Raw genomic sequence first — 26,740 nt, forward strand, 5'->3', positions numbered from 1 at the left:
CCTCCACCCCTAGCCCACTGTCACCCCCTCGTCTTGGTAGACAGTGATACAATAGTCAATATAAACATTCCGAGTTGATCCGAGTTTTTGTGACAGCCTGGACCTACACGGTCATTTTGCAACAAAATAAAGGACCGTGTGCAATCAACAGGGGCCGTTTTCCTCAAGGTAAGTCCGTTGAAAAAAAAAATATCTGATGAATTTACGTAAATGGTGGATGAAGTTGCGCTGATCTTCAGGGGGAATCGAGAGAACATTGCAGTTTAGTCCTGACGTGTAGGCAACATATCAAGATGGTTGAGAAATAAGAATGGTAAATAGGCGTTCTAGATTTGTTTTTAACTGACCTGTATTTTTAAATAAAGGTTTAATAAAATGTAGGCGAATTAAATAAATAAAAGAAGACTATCTTTCTATTATGGCGGATATGTGTGCATGGTGCTCTGCCCAAGCCCCCCTCACATTCACATGTCCTTGAACTTCATGTTGCGTCAATACAGTTCAAACCAGTCGGCTGGACCGTGTTAATGTACCGTAGTTCATTGCTCTTTCCCCTGTTTTGTTTTCTTCCCTCTCTCCCCTCCTCTTATTTCGTTTGCTTGGCCTAAACAAGCAAACCCTTCCCCACTTCGAATACAGTAGAGTGCATAGTGCATGCAGTGAGGTCTGTGTTTGAACAGCGTTCTACGCTCTAGAATAATGTTTGGTGAAGCTGGTCTGGAAATGAAATGTTCCCATGCCCCCATATCTTGATTTCATTGTAATACATCTCCCCCCGCCCCCGTCTCTCCCCAAGCCCACTGTGCACATCTGTTTTTCATCGAGCAGCAACATTCCACTATATCCAATAGGGACTAGGCCAACTCAGACATGTGGTTTTCATTCTCTCTCTCAGCCCCCCCCCCCCCCCCCCTGCCTCTCTCCCCTCTCCATTTTTCTCTTATTCTCTCTCGGACTCTCTAACCCAACCTCCCTCCATGCTTCTTTCCCTCTCCACCTTCTCCCTCCCTCCCTCCCTCCCTCCCTCCCTCCCTCCCTCCCTCCCTCCCTCCCTCCCTCCCTCCCTCCCTCCCTCCCTCCCTCCCTCCCTCCTCTCAATCTCTCTCTCTCTCTCTCTCTCTCTCTCATCCAGTCATTCACACCACTCATCACCACAATCCAAGTCCTTGCTAGGTCAAATGAACCTCGCCCCTCTTGCAGTTACAGCTCAACATAAACATGCACATGCTTAAAGGGATACTTCGGGATTTTGGCAATGACTCTGGTGAAGTAGATCATCTTAGCTTGGACATTCGAGGAAGGTTGCTATGCGGAGAGTCAGGTCCAGATGTTTTACTCACAGCAGGGGATTCATGAAGATGATTTTTCATTTGAAAAGGTGTCTGAGTCAACTGTGCTATATCCTATATTTCTATAGGATGCTGCGGTAATTATAACCCCCTTGTGTAACTCACATTGTGAATCTGTCTATTGTTCTCGGCTGTTTTCCCAGTGGACTAAAATTTGCAAGGGTCATTCCTGTATATAAAAAAAGGGAATAAGTTAGATCATGGAAACTATCGGCCTCTCTCAATCCTGTGGGCTTTATTCGGAGGTCATGGAAAAGATTATGTTCAAGCAGATTGACAGTTATATTTCTTTACATAACATATTCTATGAGCTCCAATCTGGCTTTATGAAATCCCATTCCACTGACACCTGCCTACTATATCTGACTCACAACATAAGGAAGGAAGTAGACGGAGGGACATTTTGTGTTATGGTCACGTTAGATCTACAAAGGGCGTTCGATACAGTGAATCATGAGATTCTGTTAATCAAACTAAGAGCCATGGGCTTTAACAACTTAGCAGTAAAATGGGTCAGCTCTTACCTGCAAGAAAGAAAACAGATGGTAGATGTGGATGAGACCCTGTCTAAACCCAAAACCTTGAACTGCAGAGTACCCCAAGGGAGTGTACTGGGTCCACTTTTATTTCTATTGCATATAAATGATCTGAAATCTACCCGTACCTGTGACCTTTTCCTACATGCAGGTTATTCTGCACTGTTGGTTTCGCACAAAGACAATTTTTACATTTATATTTAAGTCATTTAAATGTGGTTGAGAAAGCCCTCAGTAAATGGCTATATGACAATAAGCTGTCACTTCACCTTGGAAAAACATGTTGTCCATGTTGTTCGGGTACAAAGTGAAACTTTGGAAATCCCCAGATTTTAAGGTGGAAGTAGGTGACATGTAGTCGCAGCAAAATACTCTGTTAAGTATCTTGGATGTGTGCTAGATCTGAAAGGAGAGAGCATGGCACAAAATGTTATCGCCGAAGTGAACCATAAAATTAGATTCCTGGCTAGAACCTCCAAATATCTGGATAAGAATGCAATGGGGACATTGGCAGGGGCTCTTGTTCAGTTACACTTCGACTATGCATGCTCTTCCTGTTACAGTAGTGCCCCCAATATATTGCAAAAAACATTGCAGACAACTCAGAACAAAATTAGTCAGGATGATTCTTAAACTTTCCAGCATCTCGAATCTTCCCACTTTGAAAGCCTTCGACGGCTTAAAAGTGGAGGAGAGAGTCGCTCAGAGAAAATTGTGTCTTGTACATCAGATTGTCCACAGTCTGGTCCCCAGATACTTATGCAACTACTTTCACTTAGTAAGGGATAACCATAACTATTCAACGAGAAGGAGTGAAACTGACACTGTTCCTTTTAGATGTAATAGTGGTATGGGGAAAGAAACATTTTTATACTCGGCTGACATTCTTTGGAATAATCTTCCAAAGAATTTGAAACATATAACCTCCATAGGTAGTTTCAAGTTCTCACTGAAAAAAATGTCTAAATAGTAGCATGTCTCAAAGGTGTTGTTAATTATATTGTGATTGTCTTGTGTGTGTGTGTGTGTGTGTGGCTATATGACAATAAGCTGTCACTTCACCTTGGAAAAACAGAGTCCATGTTGTATATATACACACACACACACATATGTATATATATATATGAATGTGTGTGTATATATATATATATATATATATATATGTATGTATGTATGTATGTATGTATGTATGTATGTATGTATGTATGTATGTATGTATGTATGTATGTATGTATGTATATATATATATTTGGGATTGATTGATTATATATTAAGGGTATGTGAGACAAGGAAGATGTACCTGTCCATAGTTGTTTATTTGGAACGGAAATGTCATTAATTATCGGATGTTGTGAAACAAACAACAATTTTGTCTGTCATTGTCTGTTGTCATTACAATCGCTGCCTAACCTTGTTGTATTCCCACTTCCCCTTTACTTCTTCAAAAGGACCACACTGGAAGTAGGCTGTTAAGGTTTATTGTGTTATCCTTGATGATTTTCTTAAATTGTATGTGGAGGCGTCACCAGCTGGAGTGCCCTTATGTACTGATTTAACAAATTGTCAAATAATTTAAATCAATCAAAAGAGGTACTCGTTGCCAAAATCCCGAAGTATCCCTTTATTTAAGCAGAGTTCAAATATCATGCTGGAAGCATAGAACTCGGTGTGAATCATCAATCAAACCTTTGAGAACCCAAAATTGCAAACATGCATTCTACCGTTTATCTGCGTTCCAGTGCCTGTGATTACATTTTGTGTTTGTCAAATCAAATCAAATGTTATTAGTCACATGCGCCAAATACAACAGGTCGTTGACCTTACAGTGAAATGCTGAATACAACAGGTCGTAGACCTTACAGTGAAATGCTTACTTTACGAGCCCCTAACCACCAATGCAGTTTTAAGAAATACAGATAAGAAGAAGAAATAAATGTAACAAGTAATTAAAGAGCAACAGTAAAATAACAATAGCGAGACTATATACAGGGCGGGGTACTGGTACAGAGTCAATGTACAATTTTTAGGGCCTTGCATTGGTTACATTTTGTGATTGATTCTGATAAGCATGTCTCCTCTCCTCTCTCCTTTCTCTTCTCTCTTCATTTTTTCTCTCTTTTTTATCTTTCCTCTCCTCACTCCTGGACCAAACCCTTTAATTCAGGATGATGTCAACCACTGAGTCAGCAACAGGTGGTCCTAAACTACATCGCCTCTTCATCAAGTTTGACCCAGAAGTTGTAGCGGTAAGAGAAATGAATGAGTAATGGACATGAATTGAATGATTACTAAACACTCATACATATAGATAGTCAATACATCTACCAGACTGCTCTTTCCCTCCTTATTGTACCATTCGATTGTCTTTTAATAGTGGAATTCATATATCTTTCTTGTCAACATGCATCAGACACTTGCTCCACGGAGTACGCACTTGCTCACTTCCTCCTCATGGACTTAAACGCATTGGACTGGTGAAAGCAAGAGCGAGAAGGACCGATTGTCCTCATCATACTTTTTGCACTAGTCATTTCTCATGAGCAAGAATGAATGGAACTGGGAGAAGGCTAGAATCGGACCACAGCGCTGAGTTATGCAATCATCGTCACAGTTCTCTCTTTTCTCCACCAGGTGGTGTCGATACTGCTGGGTCTATTCCAGGTGCTGCTGGCTGTGCCTCTGTACTACATGGACATTGGCTTACCCAAACTACAACTTATGCTCCCTTTATTTATTGGCTTCCTGGTAAGATCCTAATTTAATAAAGCCATAAATAACTTTGTTTCTGTCACAGGAGGCTGCTGAGGGGAGGACGGCTCATAATAATGGCTGGAACGGAGCAAATGGAATGGCATCAAAGACATGGAAACCATGTTGTTTTATTTCTCTCTATACTTTTCCCCCTTTGCCGTACCATCCCTACTCTAATTGGAGTAAACTAATGGACAACAATAGTTCTACTGCTACTTAAAGCTATTTCTCTCACATTTACAGTACCTGTCGTTGAAAAATGATACACATATTCCACATTTGTTCAAGTGCTGGATTTTCACCCACATTGGCCAATCCACCATTCATTCTGATCTTAACTCCAACCCTCCGATATCCACAGATTAACCCATCTTTCTCAGTATAATGCCATTTTGCTATTTTCTTTTGCAATACATCCCTCCATTTGACTGTGAGGGTCTTACGAGGGTCCTGAACCTATCTATTTGTTACATTTCTACCGATATTGCCCTAAAAATACATACTTTACTCAAGAGTATAATGATATTTCCCATTGACTGATCGGTTTTTTTTTTCAGATCCCATAACAATACATTTTGTAGTTCCATCTGAACCCTGATATTATGACATAAACAACCATTCCTGGACCTGATTAAAAAAGTGAGCCACGATGGACAGTACCAGAAAATATATTCTATTGATTCTGTTTCCTCGTGGCAGAATCTGAACAAGGCTGACTGTTCAATGCCCCATATACTGTATTGAGCATTCATTTTGTAGCAAGTATTTATATAATAGCTTAAATTGAAGCGAAGGGATTGATGTGTCAATTGTGGTTTTATTTTTTACATTTTTTAATTGAACCTTTATTTAATTAGGCAATACAGTGAGCTCCGAAAGTATTGGGACGGTGACATATTTTTGTTATTGTTTTGGCTCTGTACTCCAGCACTTTGGATTAGAAGTGACACAATGACGAAACTAAAAAATTACACATAGGGAATCATGTAGTAACCAAAAAACTGTCAAACAAATCAAAATATATTTTATATTTGAGATTCTTAAAAGTAGCCACCCTTTGCCTTGATGACAGCTTTGAATGGCGCCGGAGGGTTGCTGTTTTACGGGCTCCGAACCAACTGTGCTATTTTGTTAGTTTTTGCACATTGTTTGTAACTTATATTTTAACTTATTTTGTACATAATGTTGCTGCTACCATCTCTTATGACCGAAAGTAACTTCTGTACATCAGAACAGCGATTACTCACCTCAAACTGGGCAAAGATTTTTTTCTTTAACGAGTCCAATGCAAAGGATATACTGCTTCCTCGGGAATGAGCCCAAATCTCCGTCATTTGCGTGAAGAAAAGACAGAGAAAAGGGGGGCGGAGGTCGGGCTGCCTTCTGGGAGTTCGTAGGCGAGTGAGTAAACCCCCACTACCATCTGTTCTATTTGCCAACGTGCAATCATTGGAAAACAAAATTGATGATATACGTCAAGACTATCCTACTAACGGGACGTTAAAAACTGTAATATATTATGTTTCACCGAGTCGTGGTTGAACGACAACACGGATAATATAGAGCTGGTGGTATTTTCCATGCATCGGCATTTACAGAGAGGGGGTGGGTGTTTATTTGTCAATAACAGCTGGTGTGCGATGTCTAATATTAAAGAAGTCTCAAGGTACTGCTCGCCTGAGGTAGAGTACTTTATGATAAGCTGTAGACCACACTATCTACCAAGAGAGTTATAATCTATATTATTCATAGCCGTCTATTTACCACCACAAACCGATGCTGGCACTAAGACCGCAAACAAGAAAATGCTCATCAAGAAGCGGTGCTCCTAATGGCCAGGGACTTTAATCCAGGCAAACTTTCTGTTTTACCTCTTTTCTAGAGGAACACAGAGACGCACACACAGAGATGCATACACAGCTCTCGCATACATACAGTGGGGCAAAAAAGTATTTAGTCAGCCACCAATTGTGCAAGTTCTCCCACTTAAAAAGATGAGAGAGGCCTGTAATTTTCATCATAGGTACATTTCAACTATGACAGAAAAATGAGGGGGGGAAAATCCAGAAAATCACATTTGTAGGATTTTTAATGAATTTATTTGCAAATTATGGTGGAAAATAAGTATTTGGTCAATAACAAAAGTTTATCTCAATACTTTGTTATATACCCTTTGTTGGCAATGACAGAGGTCAAACGTTTTCTGTATGTCTTCACAAGGTTTTCACACACTGTTGCTGGTATTTTGGCCCATTCCTTCATGCAGATCTCCTCTAGAGCAGTGATGTTTTGGGGCTGCTGCTGGGCAACACAGACTTTCAACTCCCTCCAAAGATTTTCTACGGGGTTGAGATCTGGAGACTGGCTAGGCCACTCCAGGACCTTGAAATGCTTCTTACGAAGCCACTCCTTCATTTCCCGGGCGGTGTGTTTGGGATCATTGTCATGCTGAAAGACCCAGCCACGTTTCATCTTCAATGCCCTTGCTGATGGAAGGAGGTTTTCACTCAAAATTTCACGATACATGGCCCCATTCATTCTTTCCTTTACACGGATCAGTCGTCCTGGTCCCTTTGCAGAAAAACAGCCCCAAAGCATAATGTTTCCAACCCCATGCTTCACAGTAGGTATGGTGTTCTTTGGATGCAACTCAGCATTATTTGTCCTCCAAACACTAGTTGAGTTTTTACCAAAAAGTTCTATTTTGATTTCATCTGACCATATGACATTCTCCCAATATTCTTCTGGATCATCCAAATGCTCTCTAGCAAACTTCAGACGGGCCTGGACATGTACTGGCTTAAGCAGGGGGACACGTCTGGCACTGCAGGATTTGAGTCCCTGGCGGCGTAGTGTGTTACTGATGGCAGGCTTTGTTACTTTGGTCCCAGCTCTCTGCAGGTCATTCACTAGGTCCCCCCGTGTGGTTCTGGGAGTTTTGCTCACCGTTCTTGTGATCATTTTGACCCCACGGGGTGAGATCTTGTGTGGAGTCCCAGATCGAGGGAGATTATCAGTGGTCTTGTATGTCTTCCATTTCCTAATAATTGCTCCCACAGTTGATTTCTTCAAACCAAGCTGCTTACCTATTGCAGATTCAGTCTTCCCAGTCTGGTGCAGTTCTACAATTTTGTTTCTGGTGTCCTTTGACAGCTCTTTGGTCTTGGCCATAGTGGAGTTTGGAGTGTGACTGTTTGAGGTTGTGGACTGGTGTCTTTTATACTGATAACAAGTTCAAACAGGTGCCATTAATACAGGTAACGAGTGGAGGACAGAGGAGCCTCTTAAAGAAGAAGTTACAGGTCTGTGAGAGCCAGAAATCTTGCTTGTTTGTAGGTGACCAAATACTTATTTTCCACCATAATTTGCAAATAAATTCATTAAAAGTCCTACAATGTGATTTTCTGGATTTTTTTCTCTCATTCTGTCTGTCATATTTGTCTGTCATATATACCTATGATGAAAATTACAGGCCTCTCTCATCTTTTTAAGTGGGTGAACTTGCACAATTGGTGGCTGATGAAATACTTTTTTTGCCCCACTGTATGTATTAAAGTAGTAAAAAGTGTTTGGTCCAATTATTCATAGCACACAATGACTACATCAAGCTTGTAACTACAAATTTGTTGGATATATTTGCTGTTTGTTTTTGGTTCTGTTTCAGATTTGTTTGTGCCCAATAGAAATTAATGGTAAATAATGTATATTGTAAATAAGAATATAACATGTTTCTAAACACTTCTACATTAATGTTACAGATGCACAAATATAATAACCCCTAGACATGCTAACCTCTCACCATTACAATAACATGGGAGGTTAGTACTTTTGGGTGGGAATGGTATTTGTGCTTTTGTAACTTACCCACTCATCATTATTCACGATTCATTCAGAATGATCCATAATTATGGTAGCATCGACATTAATGCAGAAGTGTTTAGAAACATATTCTATTATTATTTACAATATAAAAGTGACTCCAAAATTACACAAAATATTATGTTCCATTCAATGGCCATAATAAAGCGGTATGGTGACAGAGGGCAACCTTGTTTTACGCCTCTTGACAATTCAAAGTTCTCAGAGAAGTAACTGTTATTTATTATCTCACATAAAGGATTGTTATGCATGACTTTTACCCATCTTATGAGAGAGTTAAAAAATCCAGGGACTGTATCAGATGCTTTCTCAAAATCTGCTAAAATGATCGTTTTTCTCATTGTTTTCCATTATTTCTAGTAGTTGCCTAATGTTGTCTCCAATATATATTCCTTTAACAATCCTGTCTGATTGTGATGAATAATGTCCGGTAGGACCTTGTTTATTCTATCAGCAATACATTTAGCCAATATTTTTGCATCACAACATTGAAGGGTGACCATGTGTTTGATATATTTGATACCATTCTACCAATTCTGCTCCAGCCATTACCATGAACCCTTCCTCCCCAATTAAGGTGCCAAGCTTCCTCTGGCTTCTGTTTATATGCATAGGCGATATGTTATATTGTGTGCATCATTGGAGGGTTTGGTTTTCTTTTTTCACATCTGTAGCAATTGAAACAACAGATATTGTTTCTACTTTCTTTTAAAGTTTGTGACTGCAGGGTCGTTCGCCTTCGCCTGTGAGAAGTCTCCCAGCAGACAGCTAGTAAGACATTACAACAGCCACATGTTGCATTGGAATATACACTGCTCTAAACGGGTGTAATCGATTCCATTTTTCAAATGTCCACATAGGTCTACCTGTACAGTAGTCCACATATTGGGCTGAACATGTTGCCCATGGGCTACTGTGCAATGTATATACCCTATTACGTGCATGAGAAGATACATCCATTATATAGCAACATTTAGGTCCAAGACCTTTTTTCTCTTAGGAACAGTTTCATCTTTGGGGCCAGGAGATTTTCCTGTCTCTACTTACTCTATCTTCCATGTTGTGTCTTTCTCCCCAGCTGACGGGCTGTGCCTACACTAACGTGGCCAGCCTGTTGGCGGGCCTACTGGCTCTGTGTATGTACAGCGTCTCCCTACACTCCGTCCAGGGCACTGCTGAACCCTGCACTCTGCCAAGCATCGACCTGTGCCCGGGAGAGTACCTGGAGGTAAGGACTGATTTGTGGGTGGGTGGTTGATGAGTGTGGGTGTGTCTGTGGACAGTTTGTCTTGTTTGCCGCTATGCTATTTTAGTGCCCTGTATTGTGTGTGGCACTGTGTTTTTTGTGTGTTGTTGTTTATCCTTCCTTGTCTTTTTCTCGGTCCCAGGGGTTCTTCAGGAGTGTCACAGTCCTACTCATCATTTATGACCTGGGGGCTCTTATCCTCCACTCTCTCCTCTCTTTGTCTGCACTCAAGGGACTCAGAGTGGGAATGTGCCGAATGATCAATTGATCAATTAGTCAAACTGATTAACCAATTGATGCTAGTTGAAAAACCTACTTTAGAAAAATATTAATCTGTTTTATCATATTTTTATCAGTGACCACATTTCCTTTAACTTGTTCAAGTTCATGTTTGTTTTTTTCATGGGTTGGTTTATTCCTTTCCAGCTTTACAGGCTTACCATTTTTTGATAAATCTAATAAAATAATTTGTATAAACTCTGTGGACTTCTGATGCTTATTTAGATTGAGTGTTGTGTGTTCAGTGTAAACTGGCTTTTCATAATAACCTAGAAATATCAGGAACAACATATTCTTTCCGTACTGTTTCACTTGTGGTTAGTCATTACTTGTGGGATACATATAGTGCTGCCAATATGTTTTATTAGTAAGCGTTTATAGTGAGAGTCATGATGACAGATATTGGCCATTGACATAATGTTCCACTTTTTCCAACCAGACTTCGTGTACTTTACTGGGTACCTCCCTGTCGGCCTGTCCCTGCTGGCATTCATGGAATAATCGTGTCACGTAGGGGTGGATTTCCCTTCAAATCAGATGCGCGCTGGATGAAACCATTGCCCCAAGAAGTGGATAAACTGTCAAAGAAAACTGTTCATGCTATCTAAAGATTTGCTTTCAGGTTCAAGAAATTAACATTTATCTTGTGAAAGCAGCAACTTGATCACAATATTATTTCATTTTCTTTAGTTAGAAAGGTCTTTCAATTATTGACACTGCATTTACTAACCCCCCCCACGGAAGCAGAAAATGGGTAATTCCAAAAATGGCAGCGGTTTCTGGTAGTGTGAAGTGAAACTTTCCAAATATTGCTAATTAAACATAGCTATTCTTAAATCCATTTTGAGGATTATCGTCGAACAGATATTGAAGAAATTATTGTTGGACTACTGCTGTACCCGACGCCAAGCAACACGATCGAATGACGTTTATTTTTTGAGGCTTTGGAGATCGCGAACGGTGGGCTTTCCTCAAAGTTGACGGTAGCAAGAGTGCCTTTCATTGAATGTGATCATAACGATTGTTGTTGTCATCTCTACACGGAACTTGAACAACCCGTTAAGGCTAGCCAGCCGGTAAAATTACGTTGGATTCTTATTTTACCGGCTATTTTCACTCAACCAGATTGCCTTGTTTGTATATTGGGGTCAGGGCTCCCGTGCCCGTTTTACGTCATCCACACATAGGTTGATGCCCGTCAATGTTGTGTGCCGTGTCGCAACGAATTTCTTGATTTGCTAGCAGCGTAACGTAATTAATTTTGCCCGCTAACTTGCTTTATAATGTCATAGCCAGTCTGCGTGCTGTGGCTAACTATAGCTGGTTGACAACAGTATAAGTGTTGGTTAGCTGATGGCAAGCCATCAATCAAGATAGCTAGGGTTCGTTCAGCAGGGCACAATGTTGTGGAACGTTACAAACATGCCTCTCTGACATGTAGAATAAGGAACCCCGACGACAGAAATCAACAGGGGGTCAGCTCCCACTCAGCCCAGTCAAAGCTCTCTCTGTCCTGGGACCACACTGGTGGAACAAGCTTCCCCCTAATGTCAGGACAGCGGAGTCCCTGCCCATTTTCTGTAAATTTATTTGAAACCCTACCTCATCAAGAGTATCTTAAATAAGAAAACAGTTCCCTGCAATAGTCTTTTTCTACTAGCACTGACTTTGTTTTATAACTACTTTATTGAGGGAAAATGTACTTACTATGACTGTGGTGTGTTGTCTCACCTAACTATCTTAAGATAATTGTAAGTCTCTCTGGATAAGAGCATCTGCAAAATGACTAAAATGTTTAAAAAAATGAATAGATCTATTGATATTTCTAACTGCAACGTTCCACAACGTTTGCCTACTGAATGTGGCCCATGTTTAATGACTGGGCAAAGATGTAGCCAAGATAGCAAGCAGCTGAAGTCATTTAGGCCTGATCGGAATTTAGCTCGAGTCTGGTTTATCAAAGCCTAAAATGTATGTAGTAGACCTCGGCCAATAATCCGAGACATATCACAGTTTAACACCGACCGTACCGATCACTTATCGCAGGCATTTTGCTGATACGGTTCATTACGATAAGTAGAGGAATGTGAAGTTTGAAATTACATACGTTTGCTAATATGGCTGAATATAATGGGACAATTGATGGCGACAATCATTGAACTAGTAGTCGTTGAAAGGATAATTTTAAATAAAAACTGTGGTGCACAATGTTATAAACTTATTGTTCTATTCATTGTTATCGCATCAATTCAGGCAATTTATTTATCTCCCAGATCTAGTATGTAGTATCATGGCGGAACAATGCGATGTTAGTGCTCACATATAACTGTCAATTCTGTCTTGTATGATAACGCTAGATTATAGTCTAGAAAATGATTTCCCATTTAATAGCCTGCCTGTTCATTTATTATTTTGTGTGGATCTATTTTGTATCCTGTCCGTTTCAAGTTTATTTTTTTCTCAAATGATCTATGTTCAGTAAACTGATGACATTTGACATTGACAGCTCACTTTTCCCTCCATCTGATTGACAGCGGTCCTGGCAAATCAATGGACAAGCTTCAGGACCTCAGCCAATCCGAGTTGGAGGATTTGCTGGACAATACAGAGCGGGTGGAGTCCATGGCATTGGAATCTGATGAGGTAAGCAATCACGTCTTTGCTTTGTCTCATTGTCTGTCTATTGTGTCTTATCTAGATTGAGATGTAGCCTGGTCCCAGATCTGTTTGTGCTCTAACCAACTTCTGTTGTCATTTATTATTGTCATACGCCATGTTAGGAATGACACTCACCACAGGAGTTTGCAAGACGGCATTAAAAACCGATCTGGGACCAGGCTAGTCGAGATGCGCCGCTCTTACTGAAATGCCTCGAGTGTTTTGTACCTGAGTAATGGGATAATGAATAGCCAAGCTTGTCTATAGGCCTTTATCTGAGCTGAGACCTGGCTTTTTCTGTCGGGGTCACACGACTTGGCTATTACTCAATGTAAGCCCTAGATTAATGATTGATCTGAGGATGGACATCTAGGTCTCATCTCACTCTGACCAGTAGCAATGTCCAGGCTCATCCTGCCATCAGCAGTTTTTTTTTTTTTTAACAAGGTCATATTGACTCACTTCTCTTCCACATTTGTCCATAGGTCCAAAACACTAACCATTGAGGTTCATTTGTTTGTCTTCACTCTTCACGTGGGGAGTGATGTTCACTAGATGCAAAATGACCTGTTCCTGGCCAACTCGTCTTGTTAGTTAAGCCTTGTTCATTTGCTGCTGTCTTGGCTAGCCAGGTCTGCCTAAAAATGTTTTTTTTAAAGACTCCTTATCTCAAGCAGGGGACTTCCTTGTTAAATAAAGTTGAAAGTAAAAACATTGATAGAGAAAAACACATCAACAGGCGAACCTGTCCTTATCGTAGTGTAAACGCTGTCCGTGTGCTAGCTTAGCATATAGCTTTGCCTCCCGGAACTACCCTCTGACTGGGCTTGAACCTCTCCCTCGCCAGCTTGACAACGTACGAACCAGTCGAGCTATAGAGAAGGATCCAATTGGATAGCACTGTCGGCAACATTTTCAAGCTAGCTGCGGAGTGAGTTCACGGCACATTCTTATCTCCGTTACGGTAGCATGGCCAGGACACTGGTCTCAGAAGGGAGGACCTGGCAGCTTCTGTCAAACACAGACTGATATGTATTGCCATGATATACCAATCATAGTCACGTAGAGAAGGAGAGAGTAGTGCCATAAGCAGGACTTGAACCCAGGTCGCCTGACCCCAAGACGAACGCACTATCCGCAATCCTAATAAAGTTATACCAAAGATCTTAACATGCTGATCAAGGCTAGGGTCGTTATGAGAAGTAGCTAGCTATGTAAGTTGACGTCCGGTCACTACAATATCTGTTGTTCGTGGTCCCGGTCAAAAATACATTAAAAAAAAAATGTATTATTGACTCCTCTTCTTCCTCGTCTATAGATTCAGAACATCCAGCTGGAGAGGGAGATGGCACTGGCCTCCAACCGTAACCTGGCAGAACAGAACCTGGACATGAAGCCTCGTCTGGAGAGACAGAGAGAACATCTAGTGGAGAGATACTCTGAACTGGAGGGAGTCAGAGATAACTACAGACAACACTGTGACCAGAAAGGTGAGGGAGGGAGGGAGTCATAGAGACCTACAGACAACACTTGTGACCGGGGATGAGATGGGAGGTCATTGATGGATAATAGAGCGACAGATGAAGAAAAGCAACCTAATAGAGGAAGAGAGAGAGAGAGGATATGGAAATAGGAATAACAAGATGGAGAGATGAGAGGGAGGGAGACACAGACAGATGGCAGATGTGGCAGGAACAGATTTTGGAGAGGGAGTTTGTAGTGTAGGGGTAGATGTTGTGTGGCCTGTTCAGATTCTGGACACTCAGTTGGTCTCTACTAGTCGAACACAGTGTCTGTGTCCCAAAAGCGCTCTCTCACCTATATAGTGCACTACTTAGGTAGTATAGGGAATAGGGTGCCATTTGTTTCTAAGCCTTGGTCTCTACTGGTCAAACAGACAGACAGACAGAGCCCCCCCCCCCCAGGCTTCCAGATCTGGCCTGTGTGTCTGTCTCTCTGCCAGGGTCTCCCTGGATACCATCGCATCAGCTCCCATTCCACTGCCGTCAGTGCTTTGTCAGGAAGTAGAACAGCCCGTGTGATCTGTGTACATGTGCTCCTGCAGCCTTGTTTTGTAAGCTTTTCATCCAAAACTGTGTTTGTGATGGTCTCCGTTTGCAGGGCTGGAGTTGGTGTCTGTTTGAATGTGCGCACCTGTTGTAAAGTCTGCTATTATAGTTATGTCATGTGTTTTTCCTGAAGGTGATTAGGTAATATGGAATGCATTGTTATTTCACCCCTAAATCAGTCCTCGTGATTCACCTTGACTGGGTATTAACCTTTACTCAACCAGCATAATTGTGGGAGCCTGCCTTCAATGAGAAGTCTACCAGAGGTATTTGAAGATGCTTGAAAGTAGATTGTCCTGTTGCGTGTGTATCCATGTTTATCCAACATGAGAGGCTGAGCTTCATGAGATTACTTTGTTCTCAGTTTTTAAATGCGTTTAATAGGCTTGGGCGGTATCCAGATTTTCATACCATCCTTCTCTCATCCTGGGATTTACGGTGTTACCTGCATGGCACAGAAGGGGGCGCTAAGAACCCAATTACCGGAATGCTAACAAAATTAGCACAAACTAATAGTGAAATCAAATTGACGCTGTACAAGCTAATGGCAAACCTTGTTGCAAATCCAGCTCAAAGTTATACAAGCGTAGTTGGTAACTATCGAATGTCGTTTTTGGAGAGTGTGTGCCACATAACTGAGATTTGCCTATAGATATCGAACGCTACGGACTCACTAGCTCGCTTTCTCCCGTTGTGCTATATACAGTTATATATATATATATATATACAGAGGCAAAAAAGTATTAAGCCAGCCAACAATTGTACAAGTTCTCCCACTTAAAAAGATGAGAGGCCTGTAATTTTCATCATAGCGTGACATTGGCGTGTGGGAGGTGTTTATTTCTGCCCTCTCTTTCATTCTCTGCCTCTCTTGCCCCCCCCAGATGGCATCATGGGGCAGTCATCACCGGAGGGGTTGTTCTCCAGACTTCAGACAGAGGGCGCCAGCACGGAGACGGAGTCAGAGGTGAGAGGCCGCGGTGACCCGCTTCTCAGGCGGACAATGCAACCGACGGATGATATTGATGACGAGTATGGGAGATGTGTATCCATCCTAAAACACAGGACCGACGACGACAAAATGGTCAACTCGTCTCTTACTCTATTCAACGCCGCACAGAGGAGCAGCAGTTGGAATAAGACGATGATAATAAATAATACATGTTCAGACATTGTCAATAAAGTGTGTCCATATTTACCCACATCCCTCTCTCCCCTTCTTTAACTCTCGCTCTGTCTCTCTTTCTCTCTCTTCTCTCCCCTTCTTTAACTCTCGCTCTGTCTCTCTTTCTCTCTCTTCTCTCCCCTTCTTTAACTCTCGCTCTGTCTCCCTTTCTCTCTCTTCTCTCCCCTTCTTTAACTCTCGCTCTGTCTCCCTTTCTCTCTCTTCTATCTCTCTCTCCGTCAGTCTCTGGCAGATGAGTTTCTGGACGGCCAGCTGTCTCTGGACTCGTTCCTCGACCGTTTCCTCTCCCTCCGCTCCCTCGCTCACAAAAGACGGGTGCGGATAGAGAAACTGCAGGACATCCTGCGGCAGAAGGAGAACGCCGCGGGCGATGCTGGCTCCGTGACGTCACAAACGAGCGCCAATCAAGACCCAGCGACGACACAGTCATCGCCATGGAATCATCATCCTCAGCAACAACAACCGCAGCAGAATTCCAATCCCAACAACCACGCTGGTTTCCAAAACGGCCCTGGTTCCGCCCTACCTTACACCCCTTACCCCGTATCCCCTCCTAACCCGACAGCCACCTCAGCAGTATCAGGCCCAGTCCCGTCCATTCCCCCAGGTCAATTTCCACCCTACCCCAGCCCCGGCTCACCTTTCACCTCAGCGGCGGGCTACTCAGCCCGTCCTGCTTTTGGGCCTCCAGCCACTGCCTGCCCATACCCCACCCAGCCAACGTTCCCTGGTGTCCCCGGCTCAGGGTCTGCTTTCGGGCAATACAGTGCCCCCAACACCGCCCCATACCCCTCTGCGTACACCTACGGTGGGGTTGGGGGGTATAGCTACCCCACGGGCCCTGCTCTGCCCAACTCTCAGTCCCCCACAGGCAGGCCGCAGTACAGGCCCGGGTTTGGAGTGCCACAGCCCTACTCCTGAACCTCCCTCTGCTCTCACCCCATCACTCCTCTCCCACCACACATTCTCCAGTCTCTCTCATTCACTCTTTTTTTCTGACTCTTTACCTCTCTCTCTCTCGATTTGCCTCTCTCTTGATCTGCCCCTCTCTCGCTCTCTCTCTCGATCTGCCTCTTCTCCTCCCCCTCCCCTCCTGTCATTCAAGTGCATAACTGTCTCAGGACCTCCCCTTGTGCTCCAATGTGTTAGAAACACTCTCCATTGGCTGTCGGCCCCTTCTCTCTCTCTCTCGCTCTCTCTCTCTCTGTTTCTCTCGCTCTCTCTCTCCTCTCTCCTCCTATTGGCTGTCAGCCTTTTTACTCTTCTCCCTCCCTTAGTGGAATACTGAGCCAATCAAAAAGACCTTGGCCATGTACGTTTCAGATAGAAATGGAGCTGACGTGACTCTTTATTCGACATGTCAGAGAGCCATGTTTTACATAAAATATATCTACACATCATGTATTCCTTATCAATGGTTTCACCCTGTAGCACAAATCCATTGTGGCACTTTGTTCGGTATATGCATTAGAGTACATTTGACTTGTTCTAACACCAATATCATTCTACACCGATGTCAGATTACATGTGTTGATCATATTCGTTCGTATATGATAACTTAATACCCACCCGAACCAAAATGTTCTCCAGGTGCAGTTTTGTTCAGGAATTCTGTTCTGTAAACTCTTTCTTGCTCTTCGTTCTGGGTAGAAAGTACTTAAGACAATACTAAAGAAGGAAATCCTAGGAAGTCATAGCTACTCTAGGATTTGACCATGTAATTGTATTCATTATGATCTAAAAGGCTAAACTGATCCAATATCGGCACTCTTAGTCTGAGAGGCTTTATGAATGCGGGCCCTGATCAGTGGTCCTTTTGGAGACTTCAATAACCCTGTCTTCTTTCTTATTCACCTGGCTGTGCATGTATGATGTTTGTTTCTTAGCCAAATCTGGACATTTTTACTGGTGGAGGATCTTAATCTGACCAGTTTTTCACAGCAGGAAAATAATCCTGCAGCAAAAGGACGTGAATTATTGCGTGGATTATAATTCATGGAGGTTTTTTTAAAGGGTTGATTTTTTTTTTTAAATGTCAAATTGTCAGGGCGAATCAAGTCTGAAGTTACAAACTTTAAAATTATTTTTTCAACCTTGAATACACTACAAGTTTGCATTTTCTGCTGTGCAGGGTGATCAAATTAAAATCCTACATCTGTATGTCCTACAAGTTTAGCTTCCAAGTATTTTCTTTCTTGGCAGAATGTTTTGGTTGGTTGTTTAGGTATTGTGATGCCTATTGACAATGATGTCGTTGTTTACAGAATCATATCTGTATTCTCTGTCGAGGATCATGCCTGTATCTCTGGTATCTCCGTTTTTCTCTCCCTCCCACATGCTATAACTTCACACTTCGTTTCGTCCCCCGTCCCTGAGGGCTGACTTGGCGTTAAACTCACCTCTCGTCTTTCTCTCCTTCCCTCTCAACTCCCTCACTCCTTCGCCCTCTCCATCCTTCTCCAACATCTGCCTGTTGACATGAACTGATGCGTGACAATGATTGCAAATGAGGAAATTGTTTATTTCTGTTAAGTTCACTTCCAGTGAGAATATGTGATTTGTATAAATGATTAAAGAGATGTTATTGATAACAAGGGACTGCACCCAAAATGGAACCCTATACCCTTAGGGCTCTGGTCAAAAGTAGTGCACTATATAGGGGAAGTGGGTGCTATTTGTGACTGATCTGCCTGCTTTAGCTCAGAAAGCACAGGATGAGAGAGCTGTGACGGGGGTACTACAACGATTCATACCGCCTTCATGACGGCTCATACAGCATTCATAGACACTTATGTCATCTTAGTCATGAGAACCCTAGTGGTCTTAAACTGAGTGTTACTACATTGGTTGCCATCACGCTCTATGAAGGTGTTATGTAGCGCCTATGTAGGGCCTCTTCATCAGGTTAACTGGTTGGAATGACTGGTCTACGACCAGGGGGCAGTGTCTTACTGGTATTATCATACTACTACTGTTCCAAATAGCACCCTACCTCCTACTGAATGCACTACTTTTGACCAGAGCCCTATGGGTAGGGAATATGGTTCTGTTTGGGAGGTGACTAAAAGAAGGAAAAGATGAGTCAGAAATTTAGAAGCCCAACGGAGATACGCAGCATTAATAAGAGGGAAATAAAAATACAAGCTTGGAGCTTGTTTTAAGTTTCTTATTTTTTTGTGTGAATATTATTAAACACTGAACTTGATCTAATAGCTGTGTTCTGACTCGTAATTAGAAAAATATATTTTCTTTTTTATCTACTTTTATTTTTAATTTTCTCTCGTGTTGGGAGAAAATAAAAATACCACGGTAGCTGTCTCATGCGGGGCGAAAGTTAGTTTGGACTGTTCTTACTCCAATTGCATCAAGGACGATTCAAGTCGGATAGAACTTGATTGAGTTTAATTGATTTGATATGAAAGGTGTGGGCTTTGCTTGTGTTGTCTCAAACAGAGCTTACTATCAGGTCTTCCTTCCCGCTTTCTGATTGTGATTATGTTTTTCTGATGTGGGCTGAGAAGACCGAACCAGGGAGATGACACAGAAGAGAGAGCGACGGACCCCTGGGGGAAAGGAGGGCACTGGAGGAAAAACTCCCACATAACCTATCAAATATTCCACCTCAGTGATTATTATGATCAATCAATTGTTGTGGAAAGATTTCTGTAGCCTATAATGTATGTGAAGTCAGTTAAAGTGTAGTAGTCACTAATTTACCAAACAGTACAGTAGGTGCATGTAGGCTTAATGGTACAGTTACTGATAGACAAACGACGAATACATATCATTTCAAATCCATACTGTTAACAGAACGGTTTATACAATTTGAGAATTTATATATATTTTTTTGTCAAACAACTGGCTGTGCGGGGAAAGCGGGATGGTCCTAAAATGCTTCGTATATTCAAAGTACGGAGAGAAGTGTCTCATAGAGAGAGAAAGGGGGTGGAGGATAATTTTTACGGGGCTTTCTACACATCTACGGCTCGGTAAACCAGATACTAAAGATGAGAGAACTCCTAGAGCGATAGAGGGTGGGGGTGGACGGGTGTGAACGAACAGAAAAGTTGAGTAATGGTTGAATTAAGAAAAGAAAAGTAAACATGAATTAAGTACAGCGCCTCCAGAAAGTATTCATAACCCCATTACTTTTTCCACATTTTTTTGTGTTACAGACAGATATGTAAATGGATAACATTTTCGACTTTTTTTTTGTCACTAGCCTACACACAATACCCCATAACGTAAAAGTAGAATAATGTTTTTCATTTGGGGGGGGGGGGTGAGCAATTAGTAAAAAAAAAAAATCTGAAATGTCTTGTGTCAATAAATATTCAACCCCTTTGTTATGACAGACAAGTTCAGGAGTAAAAATGTTCTTAGCAAGTCGCCTGGGTTGCACTGACTCACTCTGTGTGCAATAATAGTCTTTGACATGATTTTTGAATTACTACTTAATCTCTGTCCCCCGCACATTCAATTATTCAACCACAAAGACCAAGGAGGTATTCCAATGCCTCGCAAAGTAGGGCACCTATTGGTAGATGGGTAAAAAAATATATAGTTAAAAGCAGACACGGAATATCCCTTTGAGCATGGTGAAGTTATTAATTACACTTTGGATGGTGTATCAACACACTGAGTCACTACACAGATACAGGCGTCCTTCCTAACTCAGTTACAGGGTTGAATGTCGGTGAAAACTGAGGATGGATTAACATTGTAGTTGCTCCACAATACTAACTTAATTGACAGAGTGAAAAGAAGGAAGCCTGTACAGAATACAAATAGTTCAAAACATGGCTAAGCAATTCACTTTTTGTCCTGAATACAAAGTGTTATGTTTGGAGCAAATCCAGTACAACACATTACTGAGTACCACTCCCCATATTTTCAAGCATAGTGGTGGCTGCATCATATTATGGGTATGCTTGTAATCATTAAGGACTGGGGAGTTTTTCAGGATAAAAAATAAACAGAATGGAGCTAAGCACAGTCAATGTCCTAGAGGAAAACCTGATTCCGTCTGCTTTCCACCAGACACTGGGAGATGAATTCCCCTTTCATCAGGACAATAACCTAAAAACACAAGGCCAAATCTACACTGGAGTTGTTTTACCAAGACAGTGAATGTTCCTGAGTGACCGTTACAGTTTTCACTTAAATCTACTTGAAAATCTATGGCACGACCTGAAAACGGTTGTCTAGCAATGATCAACAACCAAGTAGACAGCTTGAAGAATTTTGAAAAGAATAATGGGTAATGTTGCATCATCCAGGTGTGGAAAGCTCTTAGAGACTTACCCAGAAAGACTCACAGCTGTAATCGCTGCCAAATGTGCTTTTTACAACGTATTGACTCAGGGGTGTGAATATTATGTGAATTTTTGTATTTAATTTTCAATAAATTAAATACAATAAAACCAAACAATTCTCACTTTGTCCGTATAGGGTATTTCGTGTAGATGGCTGAAAAGTCATCAGCTTAGAATTTCTGCTGTAACACAACAAAATGTGGAACAAGTCAAGGGGTATAAATATTTTCTGAAGGCACTGTAGGATAATAAACAATATAATAATAATAATATGGTTATTAAATAGAATATTAGGTAAGATAATATGGTCATTTAGCAGACGCTTTAATCCACAGCTAATGTATGAAGTTACAGTTAAAAGGTAAGGTTGTACACAACAATATCCACAAACTAACAACAGATTTATAATATCCCCCTTAAATTATCTAAGTTCCCAAGCAATAATTAATACATAGTGTACGAGTAACTGCCAAATTAAAGGAAACACTTGAGTAAATGAGGGAATACAAAGCATATTGAAAGCAGGTGCTTCCACACAGGATGCTTCTTGAGTATTATAAGCAGTTAACATCCTATCATGCTTAGCGTCATTTATTAAAATGCCCAGTTGCCCAAATATTTTGGCTACCATGGCTAGAAGAATAGATCTCAGTGACTTTGAAAAAGAGGGGTCTCAAAGAAGCATTGGGGGGTTTAAAGTGTGTGTGTGTCAGTCACTCACCAAATCTCAACCCAATTGAACACTTAAGGGAGATTCTAGCGCGGTGCCTGAGACAGCATTTTCCACCACCATCAGCAAAACACAGAATGATGGAATTTATGGTCTAAGGATGGTGTCGCATCCCTCCAGTTCCAGACAGAATCTATGCCAAGGTGCGTTGAAGCTGTTCTGCCGGACCGTGGTGTCCCAACGCCCTATTAACCCTATATGTTGGTGTTTCCTTCATTTTGGCAGTTCCCTGTAGATGAGGCCTATACAGGAATCCAACTCATAAAAGGGATCTTGCTGCAAACAACTGGTGTACCTGGCAGTGGTGTGTACCATGACCTATTGGAGAACACATACACACAAGCGCGCGAAAACACACGGACGTGAAAGCACACACAGGCACACAAACACACACTTCACTGTTGGAAGGTGTGTGAAAATCAGGCTCATGATTGACTCAACCAAAATGTTTAAATATGAAAGATTCAAATGTTTCTTTCCGCCTCTCCCTCCCACTTATCCTCCACTCTTCTTCATTTCACTTCTTTCTTTAATTTTTCTCTCTCTCTCTTTTTGTAACTGTCTTTGAAGTGAGGAAGTTTGCAGAAGCTCGTGCAGACAGAAAGCAGCCGACGCCAAAGATGAAGCGAAGGCTGTATGGACAGAAAAAGAGAGGGTGGGGAGACAGGAGAGCGAGGAGTTTAGACTTCTGCACCGTTTCCTCTCTCTTCAGTCTTTCTGTCGTTTTTTGTTTTGCATGCGTTGTCTCTCTTCTCTTCTTCTCTCCCCAGTTTTTCTCAACATGTTCATCTCCAGAATGGATGGAAGGCTAGTTCTTACCATCCTGGTCCTGTGTGTCAAGAATGTTGGTAAGTCTTTATTTAAATGCAGTCCTGTGTTTTCTGAGCGAGTCCATTACGATACACAATGTCCCCATGTTCTGATATGCTATACTGACAGTGACAGTTGAACTTGAAGCAGCAGAATTGTAGTCATTTGCCGTGTCCAAAGTGACTCCCTATTCCCTCTCAGAGAGGGGCAGTATTTCTGTTACATGTATTTGAAATACGCATTTCAATTACTTCTGAGTAAAAAAAAAAAGTGTATTACACTGGGCTAAACTACAATGTGTTTTCTAACAAGATACTTTCGAGAGCTGTAATTTTGTATTTTTAAAATACTTTTATATTTATATATAGCGGTTCGTAATTTTTTGCCCCCATTTCTCCCTGCATTGGTATCAGAAGATTGATGGCACTATGGTGGACTAAGAGCATCTGCTAGATTAATTAAATATACATGTATATGTAAAATTGTACAATTGCAAAGGATGCTGAGTAGTATTATAATGAAGTCCAACCCATAACAAGGCCAATAATAATACCAGGTGTACTTTGCAGTCAATTTTGTCATGTTCATTTTCACACATTTATTTACATTTTGGTAATTGAGCAGACACCCTTATACAGAGTGACTTAGAGTCAGTACATTCAACTAAAGTAGATAAACAGCAACATATCAAAGGAAATAAATGTGTATTTGTCACGCTTCGTAAACAATCAGGTGTAGACTAACAGTGAAATGCTTACTTACGGGTCCTTTTCCGACAAGGCAGAGTTAAAGATGAAAAATATATATAAATCAAAAATATAAAGAGTGACACGAGGAATATGTACACAGTGAAAAATGAATAACAATAACAAGTTTAAAAAAATATCGTGGCTACATACAGGGAGTACCAGTACCGAGTCGATGTGCAGGTGGTATGAAGCAATTGAGAAACAGAGCATTCGGAAACTATTCAGACCCCTTGACTTTCTCCAAATGTTGTTACGTTACAGCCTTATTCTAAAATGGCTTAAAAATATTTTTTCCCCCCATCAATCTACACACAATATCACGTTTACATAAGTATTCAGACCCTTTACTCAGTACTTTGTCGAAGCACATTTGGCTTCTTGGGTATGACGCTACAAGCTTGGCACACCTGTATTTGGGGGGGGGGGGGGTTCTCACATTCTTCCCTGAAGATCCTCTCAAGCGCTGTCAGGTTGGATGGAGAGCGTTGCTGCACAACTATTTTCAGGTCTCTCCATAGATCTTCAATCGGGATCAAAGTCTGGGCTTTGTCTGGGTCTGGGCCGCTCAAGGACATTCGAGGACATTCCTGAACCACTCCTGCATTGTCTTGGCTGTGTGTTTAGGCTCGTTGGTATGTTGGAAGATGAACCTTCGCCCCGGTCTGAGGTCCTGAGGGCTCTGGAGCAGGTTTTTATCAAGGATCTTTCTGTTCTTTGATCTGTTCATCTTTCCCTCGATCCTGACTAGTCTCCCAGTCCCTACATTTGCAAACATTTCTAAAAAACCTGTTTTCGCTTTGTCATTATGGAATATTGTGTGTCGATTGATGAGGATATTCATTTATTTAATCCATTTTAGAATAGGGCTGTAACGTAGCAAAATGTGGATAAAGGGAAAGGGTCTGAATACATCCGTATGCACTGTATCTACGTACATACAGGTAGAGTGACTAGGCAACGGGATCACAGTCACGTAAAACATTTCTGTAACTGTTACTGAGAATGCCGGCTACTTGCAAATGTATTTCTGTATTTTAAAATACAAAGTACGTGTATTTTAATGAAATACTTTTTCAAAACACAAGTATTTTGCAGTTTATTTTGATACATTGATGTTTATGGTGTTTTTTTTATTGTATTTTGTCATTTTTGCCCATCCCTGTTCCCTATGGGCCCTGTTTAAAGGTAGTTCACTATAAGGAATAGGATACCATTTGTTGTTGTAGTAGTAGTAGTAGTAGTAGTAGTAGTAGTAGTAGTAGTAGTAGTAGTAGTAGTAGTAGTAGTAGTAGTAGTAGTAGTAGTCGTAGTCGTAGTCGTAGTAGAAGTGGTAGTGGTAGTAGTAGTAGTAACAACAACTGGGGTAAACCTTTGAATATCATCCATTGATCTGATAATTACCCTTATGACCTCCTCTCTCGGTAGAGGGTGAGCATTTCTGCTTCCTTAATGTGTTGGATTAATTGTTAGATTAGAGAAGGTTTAGTCTAATCCAGGCCAGTTTTAGTCCTCACTGCAGGCGGCCAAACATTGCCCGTTAGTCTTTTGAAAAACTGCCTCTGTGATTAGTGACTAGCGCATGACATGTAATATTGATTTTAAAAAATCTAATAAAATATTTTTGGTAAATATAGATTCCAAGATACCAATTTACTTTCTCTGCTGTTCTTTCCGTGGTATGACGCATCTCTCTCTCTCTCTCTCTCTCTCTCTCTCTCTCTCTCTCTCTCTCTCTCTCTCTCTCTCTCTCATATAGTAACCTTTGAAAACACGACATCCACCTCCCAACCTCTCACACCATCCAACTCCTCTCCTGCTACTCCCGGTCCCACCACTTCCTGTGTGTGTAATATTTCCACTTCCTGTTCCCCTCCGACCAAGCCCGAGTCTCCGCCACCTGCGCTGGGTGTTGTCAAGATCAACTGGCAAGCAAAGTCCTGTAAGGGGGACATACAACTGTGTCTCCTCTTGGGTGGAGACACCTGTCTCTCCACCCATTCCTTACCACTCTGCTTTAACAGTTGGGCCAATCTTAACCTTGAACTGGCAGAACCGTGTGAGAGGAAGGGCTGTGGGGGCTCCGCAAAGTGGACAAAGACCCCTGCTAGCTCTGAGGGTTACCAGATCGATAGGGATGGAAGGGTTACCAATAACTCCTGTACAACACTGAGGATCCAATGCGAAGGTGAGTCCTGTATGTTTGTGACTTACCGTGGGTTGAAATGCCACACATGCATACAAGTACATGAATGTCTTTGTAAATACACTTTTTATACATTTTTGTAAATGTTTTATAAGGTGCTATAAAACAATAGCCTGGTTTCAATGTTTAGGCTGTCTTGCCAAATGACCATATGAGTTGGTAAGACAGAAGAAAAAATCAGATCTGGGACCAGCCTAGTAAAGTCGTGGTTAAATTTGAATCTCATCTCCTCTCCACTCCAGTTGTCCCAGATCAGTTAGTGGGCTATAAGGTGGTGACTGGACTGCTGTGTGTTCTGGTGCTGGTGGTGCTGATGGTGCGTTTCGGGCAGCCCTCCCTCAAGGCCCTCCGTAAGAGATGTGAGTCCCAGAGACCTGGGCCTGTATCCACAAAGGGCCGCAGAGTAGGACTGCTGATCTAGGACTTGTCCATACACTCATATTCATGATGATCTAAAAGGCCAAACTGATCCTAGATCAGCACTTCTACACTGAGACGCTGTGTGGTAACGGGCCCAGATCTAAACACTAAACACATGAACGCACATTTAGGATGACAACAAAGTACTTCAATTACTGCAATAAAGTACTTAAAGAAAAAAGTCCCCAGTATTTTGACCAATCCAATAGCGTTTGATCAAATAATGTGTCATAAGGTCATTTCAGAAAAGAAAAGGATATTGATACCAGGGTTGTTATTGTTATTGTGGCATTTATTTTATTCATATTAAGTTAGTTATGGATCAAGTTTTTTTTTGTCACAACTGTGTCATTGAGACATGTTATCTTGGTGTTGTGTGTTGGTAATATAACATTATAAAATGACCTTTAATCAACATGTTAATGTCTGTGATTCAGTGTCAGACAAGAGACAGAGTCGGTGGATCGGACCTACGCAGAGCCAAAGTGGTGAGTCAATGACTCCTAGACACACGCACACCCACTAGGCCAAGTTGCAGGCCTACGTAGGAGAGACGTGGA

At 41.6% G+C, this 26,740-nt stretch overlaps 3 protein-coding genes across 6 annotated transcripts in view; all 3 read left to right on the forward strand.

The window, feature by feature from the left end:
• The first annotated feature begins 30 nt into the window (after positions 1-30).
• On the forward strand, positions 31-10,241 carry si:dkey-9i23.16 (uncharacterized protein LOC571915 homolog). Its single transcript, XM_064926214.1, has 6 exons — positions 31-168; positions 4,050-4,131; positions 4,517-4,630; positions 9,230-9,286; positions 9,594-9,743; positions 9,904-10,241. The coding sequence occupies exons 2-6, from the start codon at positions 4,051-4,053 to the stop codon at positions 10,027-10,029; spliced, it is 528 nt and encodes a 175-aa protein (XP_064782286.1). The 5' UTR covers positions 31-168; position 4,050; the 3' UTR covers positions 10,030-10,241.
• A 533-nt stretch (positions 10,242-10,774) lies between these two features.
• Positions 10,775-19,163, forward strand: vps37c (VPS37C subunit of ESCRT-I). Of its 3 annotated transcripts, none has more exons than XM_064926215.1 (5): positions 10,775-11,023; positions 12,575-12,683; positions 14,017-14,188; positions 15,652-15,734; positions 16,176-19,163. In XM_064926215.1, exons 2-5 carry the CDS (start codon positions 12,591-12,593, stop codon positions 16,872-16,874), a joined length of 1,047 nt encoding a protein of 348 aa, XP_064782287.1. In that variant the 5' UTR covers positions 10,775-11,023; positions 12,575-12,590; the 3' UTR covers positions 16,875-19,163. The 3 variants fall into 3 exon arrangements, with proteins under 3 accessions (XP_064782287.1, XP_064782289.1, XP_064782290.1); XM_064926217.1 differs by having other exon boundaries at positions 10,775-11,000; XM_064926218.1 differs by lacking the exon at positions 10,775-11,023 and adding an exon at positions 11,032-11,116.
• A 3,400-nt stretch (positions 19,164-22,563) lies between these two features.
• The window catches only part of LOC135506829 (T-cell surface glycoprotein CD5), a 5,049-nt gene continuing 872 nt past the window's right edge, over positions 22,564-26,740 (forward strand). Inside the window, exons 1-4 of one of the 2 annotated variants that reach the window (XM_064926219.1) lie at positions 22,573-22,846; positions 25,314-25,742; positions 26,003-26,119; positions 26,618-26,668. In XM_064926219.1, coding sequence (XP_064782291.1) covers positions 22,735-22,846; positions 25,314-25,742; positions 26,003-26,119; positions 26,618-26,668 — 709 coding nt within the window. In that variant the 5' untranslated portion in view covers positions 22,573-22,734. Of the gene's footprint in view, positions 22,847-25,313; positions 25,743-26,002; positions 26,120-26,617; positions 26,669-26,740 lie in introns of both variants that reach the window. The other variant, XM_064926220.1, reaches the window with a different exon arrangement.

The sequence above is a fragment of the Oncorhynchus masou genome, chromosome 20 (genome assembly GCF_036934945.1).
Source record: "Oncorhynchus masou masou isolate Uvic2021 chromosome 20, UVic_Omas_1.1, whole genome shotgun sequence".
Taxonomy (NCBI): Eukaryota; Metazoa; Chordata; class Actinopteri; order Salmoniformes; family Salmonidae; genus Oncorhynchus; species Oncorhynchus masou.